The sequence below is a fragment of the Hesperophylax consimilis genome, chromosome 27 (genome assembly GCF_061612785.1).
Source record: "Hesperophylax consimilis isolate HC1 chromosome 27, BYU_Hcon_1.0, whole genome shotgun sequence".
Taxonomy (NCBI): Eukaryota; Metazoa; Arthropoda; class Insecta; order Trichoptera; family Limnephilidae; genus Hesperophylax; species Hesperophylax consimilis.
Window position 1 is genome coordinate 26,235,959 of NC_142862.1, and position 13,049 is coordinate 26,249,007.

General features: G+C 36.6%; 1 protein-coding gene across 5 annotated transcripts in view; it reads left to right on the plus strand.

Annotated features, from left to right (window-relative positions):
• Positions 1 to 11,834, plus strand: part of LOC149410852 (uncharacterized) — a 42,832-nt gene extending 30,998 nt beyond the window's left edge. For all 5 annotated transcript variants that reach the window (XM_089648272.1, XM_089648274.1, XM_089648275.1 and 2 more), the window contains exons 5-8: positions 6,688 to 8,439; positions 9,032 to 9,239; positions 9,475 to 9,623; positions 9,915 to 11,834. In XM_089648272.1, coding sequence (XP_089504398.1) covers positions 6,688 to 8,439; positions 9,032 to 9,239; positions 9,475 to 9,623; positions 9,915 to 10,288 — 2,483 coding nt within the window. In that variant the 3' untranslated portion in view covers positions 10,289 to 11,834. The remainder of the gene's footprint in view (positions 1 to 6,687; positions 8,440 to 9,031; positions 9,240 to 9,474; positions 9,624 to 9,914) is intronic.
• The last annotated feature ends 1,215 nt before the right edge of the window (positions 11,835 to 13,049 follow it).

The window sequence follows — 13,049 nt, forward strand, 5'->3', positions numbered from 1 at the left end:
CAGGGCGAGATATTAGCGCCGTAGGTGAATAATTGGAGTCTCTTCGTCCTCTTCAAATTTCCTTCATCCATTGATGTTTTCCACTCCCAACGACGACATGTGTCTCCTGAGATGGCAGTGTCCCGTTAGTAGTCCTACCAGTTCCTTCAGTGAGTTTCTGTCCATATCGAGTAGTTTCTTGGTTCGTCTAGGGTCTGGTCTGTTTATGACTATTTTGGATTGCCTCATTCCGGGTGCCCTTTCTAGGTTTAACTAATCTCTTTGTTTCATGTTACTTTGACTTTACCCTCTTATGTTTATATTCAATGTTAGTTTATCTGCTCTTTGTCTCTACTATATCCTATGTTTCTTTATTCATTTATGTTTTTTTTTCCCATATAATATGTATCTTATGTTGAAACTTAACTGGCTTATGAAACCCAGTAAACATGTAATTTTGTATCCTAACTGTTTCTCTTTGACAAAAAAATTGTCCTATTTTAATTTATCTGCTCTTTGTCTCTGCTATATCCTCTGATAACTTAATGGCTTATTTAGAAATGGGCGATATTCATTGCCGCTGTGGGTAACGAAAACTGAGTGGGTATGCGGTATTCTCACCGTTCAAACCTACGTGGCTTTCGCTTTTGTATGGGTAGCGACATGTTGTTGATTTTCGCCTGTCTAGTCAGTCACGTTCGTGCCGTCCGTGAATAAATACATATACTGTAATAAGTGAAATTTTTTAAAGAGAATAACAGCATCTTATTATTCAAATGAACAGCGATAGTGCCTGTTTTGCAAAACCAGTGAAAAGATACCGCCTACCCAAGCGGATGGCGGAATTGGCGGGGTTCTAGTTTCGCGTCAGCTGCGAAAGCTCATTTAAATACCCGGCAAAATCCCACTTGATGTTTTTCGCTACCCTCAGCGGGAGCGAATATCCCTTATATTTGAATAGACCTTTAACTGTGCCCCTTGCACTTCTATCTACATTCTTTGTACCATGTTACTTTGACTGTGTTCCTATATCCTATGGTCTTATTACCATGTTACTTTGACTGTGCTCCTATATCCTATGGTCTTATTACCATGTTACTTTGACTGTGCTCCTATATCCTATGGTCTTATTACCATGTTACTTTGACTGTGCTCCTATATCCTATGGTCTTATTACCATGTTACTTTGACTGTGCTCCTATATCCTATGGTCTTATTACCATGTTGCTTTGACTGCGCCCCTATATCCTATGGTATTTGTACTATGTTACTTTGACTGCTCCCACTTTCTATGGTCTTTGTACCATGTTATTCTGACTGTGTCCCTATATTATCATATTTATATGTTTTTATTTTATTGTTTCTGTATCAAATGAGCTTCTTTGCAAGTTACTTTGGCTTATGCCCCTGTTCCTATACTGTGACCTTGTTCCTTGCCCATCCTATGGTCTTATTTTATTATTTCTTTATCTGTCTCTCTGTGCTATGTTCTAGTTTAAGTGTCCGTGTAATTTTATTAGTTTTTGCATGAATACCAACTAGTTCTGTGTATTTTGTGTAGATGGCAAACATCGCATGGCCACTTTGAAGAAACATAACAAAGGTAACACGTCTTATGACGCAGCCATACAACATACCATACTAGTTAGAAACATATTTATTTATTATTATTTATTTATTATTCATGTTCTCCGTAAAACGGTTATTCACCAATACATTATGGAGAAGATTACAAATTAGACAAAAAGTATAGCAAAACACATAAAAAAGTCAGTTTCACTACTTTGTGACATACGTCAAAAGATAATTGTTAAACTGCCTGTAGGTTACGTTAAAAATGTCGATGGTCAATGCAGACTCGTTGAGCAGTTCAGTCGCTCTGTTGACTGGGGCGTTCTGATAGGCAGAAGTCCTCGCTTTTGGAGCATAAAAAAGGGTATGGGACCTTCCACGAGTATACTTGTCTGGGACATATAAGTTAATCTCTTTCAAAATAGGTGGATTATGTATAGTTCCAGAGATTATCTTAAAAAAATGTTTTCCTAAAAATATTTTTCGGCGGGCTTCTAATGTATTAAGATCGAGCATTCCTGCTAAGAATAAGGATGGATACAGGAAAGGGTAGTACATATATTCCCTCATATAGGTAACGCATGAATCTCTTTTGTACTTTTTCTATTTCGAGAATATGGTTTTGCTCAGAAGGGGCCCAAATAATGGAGCTATATTCCAAGATACTGCGAACAAGTGCTTCATACGTTCTTCGGATTGCGATTCCGTTGGTAAATGATCTTGAATTACGAAGAACAAATCCAAGCATTTTGTTGGCACGGGAGACAATATCAGATATATGGGATTTGAAAGAGAGATTTGCTTCAAAAATTACGCCAAGGTCTCGAATCTCATTTTTACGTGTCAATTCATGTTTATTAACCTTTTGAACGCGTTAATTTGCTCCGTTTTATCTATACCCGTACGCGGTACATATTTTCAAATACCTATGCACGCAATTAAATGTCAAATTATAGCATTCTGGCATTATTTATTGGACTATATAGACAGAACAGATTATTCTCCACAATATGAAAACAAATCCTCGTGTTTCAACACTCTTAGATGTTTATAAAAACAAAAACATAAAATTTCATACAAAGACGTACCGTATCTTTTGAATGTGGTCCCGCCATTCACTCGCCGTGTGTGTACTTAGGCCACTGCGTTGATAGACATAAGTGGGACACCATGATCACTTATCATTTTTAGTTCTGAAAACTTTTTCTCAAACTCTTTTCTAAACTCAACACTTAAAAATAACACATAAATTTTATATCACTTAATAAATATTGTTTTTTAAGCACTTTAGAGGAATCTCTGTCTGTCACATTTTTTTGGAACTATGGTAAACTTTAAAACAGGGTTCGATACATAAAGACACACCACATTCTTTACATACGTATCTCGTTAACTGCATTTTTTTATTTTTCAATCGGCATACACGACATCGTCTACGCGGTTTTTTTATTTTGCCAGTTGATGGAATCAATTCGGCCATATGCTTAGCGGCATATTTAGGCAAAACCCGAAACGGGTTGAGGTGGGCTGATGTATTAGGCTCTGGTATTTGAGAAATCTCTGGTTTATATTTCTCAACTAGTTGCATAATAACCGCCAATTGAAAATCTGCTAGAGATTTTTTTATACCTGTCACTTGGGTGTACAAAATAAATGAATTCAATAAATATAGGTCAAGTATGTGAAAAAATACTTTTTTATACCATTTTATGGTCTTCCTCATACAGGATAAACTGCTCAGCATCATGTCGCTTTTGTCAACAGCTCCCATAGATTTATTGTAATCAATGACACAGGCAGGCTTGCGAATGGGTTGTTTAGTTTGGTGATTTATTTTACTGGTTTCCTTAAATGAGTTATCGTGCAAGGTAGTTAGCATATGTACATCCCTTTTATCACACCATTTTAATGCTAAAAGGGGACCGCGGCTTTTTGACTCAAATTCGCCTTTTTTCAGTTTAATAAATTTTGGCATTTCCTTCCGGTTCTTTTTTACCGTCCCACAGGCATTTGTTTTTTTCGAATGCAAAAAATTGAATAAATTTGGACTTGAGTACCAATTGTCACACCATAAATTGTGCCCTTTGCCAAAATAATCAGTTAGGAGTGTAGTAACAACAGCGCCGGTTATTCCCAAGTTTTGTTCATCTGTAATTTCCGTGCCTTCTCCGCAGTAAATTATGAAATCTAGAATGTATCCAGTTTTCACATCACACAAAACAAACATTTTGATTCCAAAGCGATGTCGTTTTGATGGAATATATTGCTTAAAAATTAGCCTACCCTTGAAAACAATGATACTTTCATCTATACATAGGTCTTCATAAGGTATCACAGACTCCTTAAATAGTGTTCGGGTGTGATTTAAAACTAACCTTATTTTATAAAGACGATCTATAGGAAGCGAATTTGAGTCACAGAAATGTAAATTTTGCAACAACAATTGATATCGGTCTCTACTCATGATCTGGCCAAAAATAGGGGAACTTAGAAATATATTTGTACTCCAATACTCTTCAATAGTCAAATGTTCGTTTCTTGTCATAAGCATGGTTATTGCAAAAAATAGATACATTTCTTCAATACTTGTGTCCTTCCACTTATGAATTCGTGACTTCGCACCAAATTCCTTTGAAATGAGAAGAAAAGTATGGTAGTCGTTTGTTTCTCGAACAATTTCATTCATAATCGAGCGATTTAAAAAATGTTCAAAAAAATCACTTTCTGTTGAATTTTCGTTAAATTGTACAGAAACGCCGGATTGAAAATCATCAAATTCGTGTACTATTGGAATATGAGGTCCAGACACCCAGGAGTGTAGCACTTCTTCACTTACAGACTCATTCGCTTGAGTTTCTGTATCTGAAAGTTCCGAAGGTTCAAATTCATCTTCGGACATTTCATAATCAGAATCCAAAACGTTCAATATATTTTCAATTTCATCATCTTCCAAACTATGGGCCATTTTTTATCCGAAAAATCAAATGAATTAAAAAACTAAAAACTTGTGAACGTTTCCTAATAAATTTTGAAATAGTATATAAAACACGAAAATAACACGCACTTTAGTAATATATAACTAATACATATATATAACAAAATATATTTAAATTAATAAAGTATATAGTAAAGTCAATAACTCAGTTTTGTAACACAGTAAAATGTTAAAAAATACGCGCAATCGGCACAATATGGTCACTCGTGGATACAGTAAAATTGAATTTGCTAGACGAAACACAAGAAATCAAAAAAAAAATGATTTCTGAAGTGAACAAATTAATTTGAATTTTTCGTAATAATTCAATATTACAGCAGAACACAGAATGTTATCGGCGCAGATTCCACAGATCAACTCGGCGCGCGCAAGCGCAGATAACATACTAGTACTAACGCCATCCGTTGACAAAATTGTGAACTAAAGCACTCAAAGGCGCGAAGAGGCGCACTTGATTATGGATCTTTTTTTATGAAATACAATTTTATTTTTGAGAAATACTTGTAGATGTCAGCATCGTGATAGTTCTACGAATGTCCAAGCGAGCAAGAAATACATTAATGACGAAAGAGCGCTGGAATATCGGCCGTCAAAGTTTCCGTATCAACTGTTGATACGGCCGCGTGTGAGTATAGACTTTTTGCCGTAACAACAGTTGATACGGCCGCGTGCAAAAGATTAATGTGGTAGGGGAACAGGAATGTATCTTTGGACCTTGTAAATGTAACGACACTGCATTTCTGAATACTGAAGGGTAAGTTGTTCAGTTCCGACCATTTGACAAGAGAATCAAGATCGTTCTGCAGAAGAATGGAATCGATGTAACTTTTGATTGCTTTGAAAAGTTTTATATCGTCAGCAAAAAGGAGATATTTTGAGTGGTTTATAGGTTTATATTATATATGGTTTATATTATATCACAATATAATCATTGAAGAATTGTAGTTCTCAACTTCATTATGTATTACATTCATTGAGGTATTGTTTATGAAGTAAACATCGACAACGTTGAGCCAATTGGCATCATTGAGGTAACACGGGTTACAGTCGGTTACAAGTGCTCATCGGGTACGTGTCTCCAAAGATCACTGCATAATGCCCACACACACGCTAAGATACTGCACAAATCATTCTGGCAAAGATGGAAAAAGCGATGTTATAACCAATCATCGGTAAATAAGGTTTTACCCTAATCATATTTGTGTAAATTGGCTTTTTTATGTTAAAAAACTTAAGAGGCAATTGAAGTTGCCGCGCCGGTAATCCAAGTGCTCCAGGACGTGAAGCGGCAGGCGGTGACCGGTGACTCTGTTCCGTTGTTTGCTGTCGGAAGGATTCGGGCGACGTCGACAGCCGCCGCACCCCCCTTCCTACTTCCTGTACCGAACAATATTTTACACTGATTTTGAGGAATGTAGACTCTATTTATATAACTCAATGATTACATTGTACAATAGTTTTATGGATAGTGGTGTCTGTAGATGACGGGTAGTAACAAAATATTATTTAGTGATTGCGTAAATGAAAACGTACAAAAATGTAAACATTCCAAAGCATGCTGAGTCTGTCCTATGTGTATTTCAATGGAGCTTGCTTGAATTCCGAAATTATTACATTAATAAGAAGGTACTGTATTATATTTTGTATTCTTTTAGAGGTGGTGATTTTGTACTGTATCCAGAACCTTACGCATGTCATCGAAACATACATACAAATTACGTAGTGCATAGTTGATTAGAGGGACAAAAACAGTTTTGTACATAGTTAGACTAATGTCGCTACGTCCATATAACTGAGACATGAACATACCAAAGGAGCTTTTAAAAGACCTCCCACCATTGCTTATTCTCTTAGAAACAAGCACGCACTCATTCTATCAAACAAAATCACTTCACCAAAACCACAAAAGCTTCTATTATATTGTTAATATATATTTTTATTATTTCTCCATGTAAATTATAGGTGAAGTTGTGTGTTGTTCTATCCAATGATACCCTATCTAATTTTAACCCACAAATTCATCAATGTTTTAAAATGCATATAAATAAACAGATTTTCTCCTTTATTGTACAAATCATGTAGCGTAATCTATTTGAAGAGACCTTGTTTTTTTTGTATTTAGTGTTTTTCTCTATTTTTAGGCTCGGTAGCAGGATGGTCCTACAACACATCACGCGATACTCGAACCTACGTCCTCCCCGATAACGTGACTCTGCTCAACCAGCCCAAACATGTCTGTCGTCAGAAGCCCGCCAGTCCAGCCCTAGCCACGACATCGGCCCAGCACCAGATACATTCCACGCCTGGCCCCCCGGGGGACAAGGAACCCGATATCTTCCTTCTCGTCATCATCTGCTCGTCCATGAGTCACTTTGAGAGACGCGCTGCCATCCGGGAAACCTGGGGAAATCAATCCAGCTACGAATTCCTCACAAAACGGTTTGCAAACATCACTAGGAAGTTCGCCAACATCAACATGACGGAGAACATGTTCAACGAGATGGGTTACGCTCTCGATAATATCTCGTCAATCGAAAAAAGAACCCGACGCGATGTCACAAACTACGAAGATCTCGCAGATGAGGAATTTGTGCCAAACGAGGGTGAATTTGATGCCAGACGTAATGAGAGTTTAATTGTTAGTAGAAATTTTGATGTTAAGAATGGCAGTTATGTTGTTGACGGAAACGGTGTTAAAGATGATGTTGTGACGATGGCCAATGACGATGATATCATCGTAACTGTCAATGGCGGAAGCGAACGTGATAGTAAAACAGAAGCCTTAAAAGAGATACTCTCAAACGATGTTGTAAATTATAATTTTATTAGCGATATTAATACTGATAATACTGAAGCAGATTTAGATAGGATTATAACTAATGGCGTAGCGTTAAATGACATACAAGATAAATTGAAGATTGTCGATTCAAATTACGATGAAATTGTTTACAATCGTAGAAAGATAGAAGCGGCTGAAGATAACATTAAAGAAAACAGTGATTTTGATAATGACGTTGAATTAAAGGATAGTGCCGTGGGAGCAAGGAATCTCGGTGGAAGTTTTGATAACAATGTTGAATCTCGACGAGGCTTTTTCAGCCGTAGAAAACGTGAAACTTTAAACGACGCCCTCAAAGAAAACAAATATGTCAATAGGAATCCAAACAATGAAGATATCGGCTCTGATGATCCACGCTTCGATAACGGAGGTAAACCGGCCGCCTACGATACCGTCAGCGATGGCAACGATGAAGACGAAGACGGTAACATCCTCGGTAATTTCGACGGTAACGACGTAGAAGAAAACACCTTCGAAGAGTACGACTACCTCACTGAGGAGACCAACATCATGAGAATACCGCCGAGAGGAATAAAACTCCAAGACGACGAATTGAAAGCGTTAGACGAAGCGAAAAATTTAATGAAACTCTCGTTAAAAGGTGATAAAATAAGTCTTACGTATGAAAACAAAAACAAAGGTAATATCGTCACGAATAACGACGTTAAAGCGCGAGGTGAGCAATCGACCCGCGAGCTTTTGAATGACGATTTAAACGGGAAATATCTCCACGGCTATTCGGCGAAAGAGTATGAGAATGCCGATGCTAAAGATAAGCAAAAGAGCAGCGGTGATAAACAAAAGAGTGGAGATAAACAAGATGGTGACGACAATAAACAATATGGCGAAAGGCACAAGTTTGTGAAGACGAAATATCTGTTTCTTTTGGGACAGTCGGCAAACGATAATGAGACCGAATTACAGGCGAGGATAGATGACGAAGCCTCCATGTACGGGGACATTATCCAAGAAGGTTTTGTGGATTCGTACAATAATTTAACCCTGAAATCTGTCATGTTGCTTAAGTGGGTAGTTACGCACTGCGGGGAAAATGGTAAGTTTTTATTATTATTATTTAATTAGCAGTCAGTATTCGGCTAATGCGCTTATCACAATCAGTCAATCCTTTCTTCTCCCCAATGATCATCTAATCGTACTTTAAATTGATTTATATTTTTGTAGCATCAATGGACAATATGGGTATGTTGTGGAAGTTATTTTCCATGTTTCCACTTCTCTATTTGCAAGGAAGTGTTTCCTAGGATTGGATACAGAAAGTGTTTTGTTAATTTGTCGTGGAAGTTGGTTCCATGCTTCCACTACTCTATGTTAGTAGAATGGATGACATGTTGTGGAAGTTTGTTCCATGCTTCCACTACTCTATTTGCAAGGTTTATTGAGTGTCCACGGAGATTAAAATTTGTGTTGGTGATGAAGATTTCTTGGATGCCAGGGCAACTATAAGGTCCAGATACGATTTTCAAAGTCGCAATCAAGTCACCCCTTTCTCTTATTTCTTTTAATGTCGGTAATTTTAGTTCCTTGAGTCTATCTTCGTATTGCCGGTCTTTCAAAGACATGTTTTACGAGGTACAGATTTTATGAATCTTTTTGTTTAATACTAAATCACATGTGTAATTTTTCAGTACACTACGTCATGAAAACTGACGACGATATGTTTGTGAACATTCCACGTCTGATTGAGGCCCTTCAGAATAAGTCACGTGAGTTTGTACGCAACCAAAAGTTTGCGCCATCTGCCCTTCTCTACAATCGCAAGGCCAAAAGCGAACAATTGCTTATGGGAGACTTGATTTGTGACGCAAGGCCCATTTCGGACATTCGCAGCAAATGGTAAGAGAAGACGATATAGGGAAATATAACAGAACATTGACATTATTTTTACCTTTTTATTTCTACGCATTTGTTCTATTGTTAGTTTTGTTTAAATGGCCAAGATTCAAGTTCATTTGATTGTGCCATGTCTTCCTTGAGTGTGTCCGATTTCTTCTTCCATTAGCTATTGTTTCCATAAATTCACGTTACACTGCTTTCTTCGTTCGTCCGTATATTGTAAACTTTATTTTAGGTATTCGCCCACCTACATGTACAGTGGAAAAGTGTACCCGCGTTACCTCTCGGGTTCCGGCTACGTCATGTCGCTCGGCGCCGCACAACAGCTCTACAACTCGGCGCTCAATACACCGCTGTTTCATCTTGAAGATGTGTTCATCACGGGTAAGTTTACTTCAAAAGTATTGTTATATCCGAAACTGCAACCGAATTATACAGCTTTAGATGAACTTTAATCTTTAACAAAAGTGATCGATAAGAAAATGAAGATAATATTGGTAGCTCTCAAATTAGCTCAGTGGTCACAGCACTTCCCCGGCAAGGAAGAGGTCCTGGGTACAATTCCTAGATTCAACTGAATCTTTTTCTGTCTTTTCTGCGTCACATTTTTTGTTTGAAAGTCGTTAATATTTAAAATATATTTAATATGTAAAACTGTCTTCTTCTTTCTTTCAGGAATGTGCTCCCACAAGGCGGGCATAAAGCCGCGCGACCACCCCGGCTTCTCATACACAATGCGCAAATTCAACACCTGCATCTACCAGTACCTGATCACCGCGCACCAGGTTACCCCCTCCCAGATGCGCCAGATGTTCCAGACGCTCACCTCCCCCACTTCCGTGCACCACCTCGAGGCCTGCGAGGCGCGCAAGATCCTCGCCTCTTCCTCGTCCGGCACTTCCTTCCTGGCGAGCGCCAAGAACGCACTCTTTGGCAAGGGATCCGGATTCCTCGGAAGTCCGAGAAGCATCATTACAGGTTTGGCGGGTTTCGGATATGCCGACGCTCGAAAGAAAAAGCTGAAAAAGACAAATAATGGATGCTCCTGAGTCATTGTACCGGTATACGTTTGCCATTGATTTATTCTCCGCTGACTGCATCCTACGCAGTACAACCTGCGATAATCGCATACAGTCATAAATTTAGTATCAAAATTGTACGTGTGGTGAATGCCCGTGATCGCCGACGCATTGTAAAGGTTTCATTGATACGGTTCCATGACAAAAAAAAAGAATATATTCATATTTCATCTTTATTTAATACATTACAGATACACGGGATATGGTTAATACGAACAAATTCTTTTAGAAACACTTTGATTTAATAACAATGTGATGCAACTATTTCAGTCACCGGAAATGGAAAATAATGCATTCTACTAGTTATTTTGATAAAATTTAAATTGATTGTTCACTTGGCGGCCATTGTTATTGACGTGAAAGTTTTAAGGTTACTTTTTTTTCTTCTCTTAATTTACCCAAACTATGAACCTAAGAACATAAAATTTAAGGTTTGATTAAAAATATAAATAAAAAGTAGCCAAAAGAATAACCTATTATTATGCCAAAACAATGTGAGAAGCAAATATGTGAAATTATCCTTATTTTGAAAGTAATAACTTTTAAAATGCATTATTTTCCATTTCCAACTGAAATAATTGCTTCTCGTTGTTATTACACCGATGCTTAGTGTTTTTAAAATAAAGTGTGCATATTAAATGTGTCCTGTATATTTGTATATTTACTAAAAATAATTAATAACGAACCTAACCTAACTTAAATCTAACATGAATCACATTCTATTTTGTCACTGTTTTATTTTATCCGGTTATCCGTCGATACAATGCTTGAATTACAATAGTGCAATAATGTTGGAAGTATAGAGTTGACAACTGAGTTTGTATCAAATCATTTTCAGTTAAATTCATGCGATTTTCCATTGTAGACGAGTGGTTTGGAAGTTATCAATGAAATCCACAAAAATTCTACAAAACACGTTTTCCTCTCGGCTATACACAATTAACGAAACCAGAGAATATTTGAGTTGCTGTAAATTATTGCAATAGATTGCTGGATCTCCTTTGAATAGAAATGTGAGCTCGCTTTGTAACTGAGATAGAAGGAGCGTGTCGTGACTTCATTTCTGATTTACCAGAATTTTTGTAACATTTATCGACAATCATAATAATGATTGCAAATGAATATGACTTTTTAGAGAGAAAATATAAAGGACTCTTGATATTACGTATGTGATTCCACCTACTGATGGTTGTTCATCCTTTTAATTTTTGATATTACCTGACGAAATGCTTCCAAACAAAACTCCCTAACAACTTTGTTCATCAACTAAATTCCGTTAAACACATTTGAATTTCTTAAATTGTAATTTAAATTACAAAATATACTGTCCAAGTACAGGTGCATTCATAATAATTGCACAAAATATAATCAAACATCTAATTATACAGTTTTTTTGGTGATTATATGATTCATCAAAATGGTAATAATTGTTATGATTTTACTAATATCAAATTTCAACTTCTTGAATTAATAAATCAAAGATTAAGTCACGGCACACTCTGATAAATCGACTGTATGTTTTGCAGAGACACTGTATGTTCATTGCAGTTTATTGCATGTATCTCAGATACACTGTATGTTCATGGCAATTTATTGCAGATACAATGTATGTATGTTCATTGCAGTTTATTGCATGAATAACAGATAAACTGTATGTTCATTGCAATTTATTGCATGCATTGCAGGATACATGGATGTGTGTTCATTGCAGTTTATTGCAGGATACTGTGTGTTCATTGCAATTTATTGCATGTATCACAGATACACTGTATGTTCACTGCAGTTTATTGCATGTGTTGCAGATACGCTGCATATTCATTGCAATTTATTGCAGATGCACTGTATTTTCATTGCAATTTATTACATCTTTCATGGATTAGACCGTATGTTAAGATTGCACATAATTTTAAACACCGAGATTTACGTTATATTAACAGTAGATAACTGAATAATATCTTTGAAAATCTTTCAGATTGCAATATATAGCTCTCTCTACCTGTCACAAATGGTACCCAGGTAGGCTACACATATTCTAATTCATATAACTTGTCTGTCTTTGTAAGTAGGTACTTTCTGATTTTGTTTCTAAGCAAAATCGGACCTACTTTGACTGTGTTTGACATGCTTGTTTATTTCGAGATTTTGTGTGTCGGATCAACTTGAACGTGCCACATCTTTTTATGAAACCGAGTGACTGTACCTACCTACAGTTTAATTTATTTATAACTATTTTATAAGCGTACGAAACCATTTTGCTAGATTTATTATTATTTCTAGACAACCATTCTAATTTTAGAATACTTATTGCATATTAACAATACTCATTGTGGATATTTTCCTTTCCTTTTTGTTTTCATATTATATATTATTTTTATGATCTCTTTATAACAAATAGAAAACTAGTGATTTGAGAATCTCGTTCTGTCGTATCGTTGTACGATAGAATGCCAAACATGGCGCAAAATTTTTTACGACATAATTTCACTGTATATAAAGTTACGATTACTAGAGTCTCGGACTATCTGATGAAGTGAGCGCATATGTTTATAGCGCTGCACGCACTAAACGTGTTTTTAAAGTTTTACTATCTGCAGACTTCAGAAACCTATAAAGACGACCAATGATGATGGAAACAATGGAGATGAGCCATGCACCAAACCCTAGTATGTATTGAACTGCGTGTGTCGCCAAGATCATTAATCCACACTACTGCATTTGCGTACGCACAACG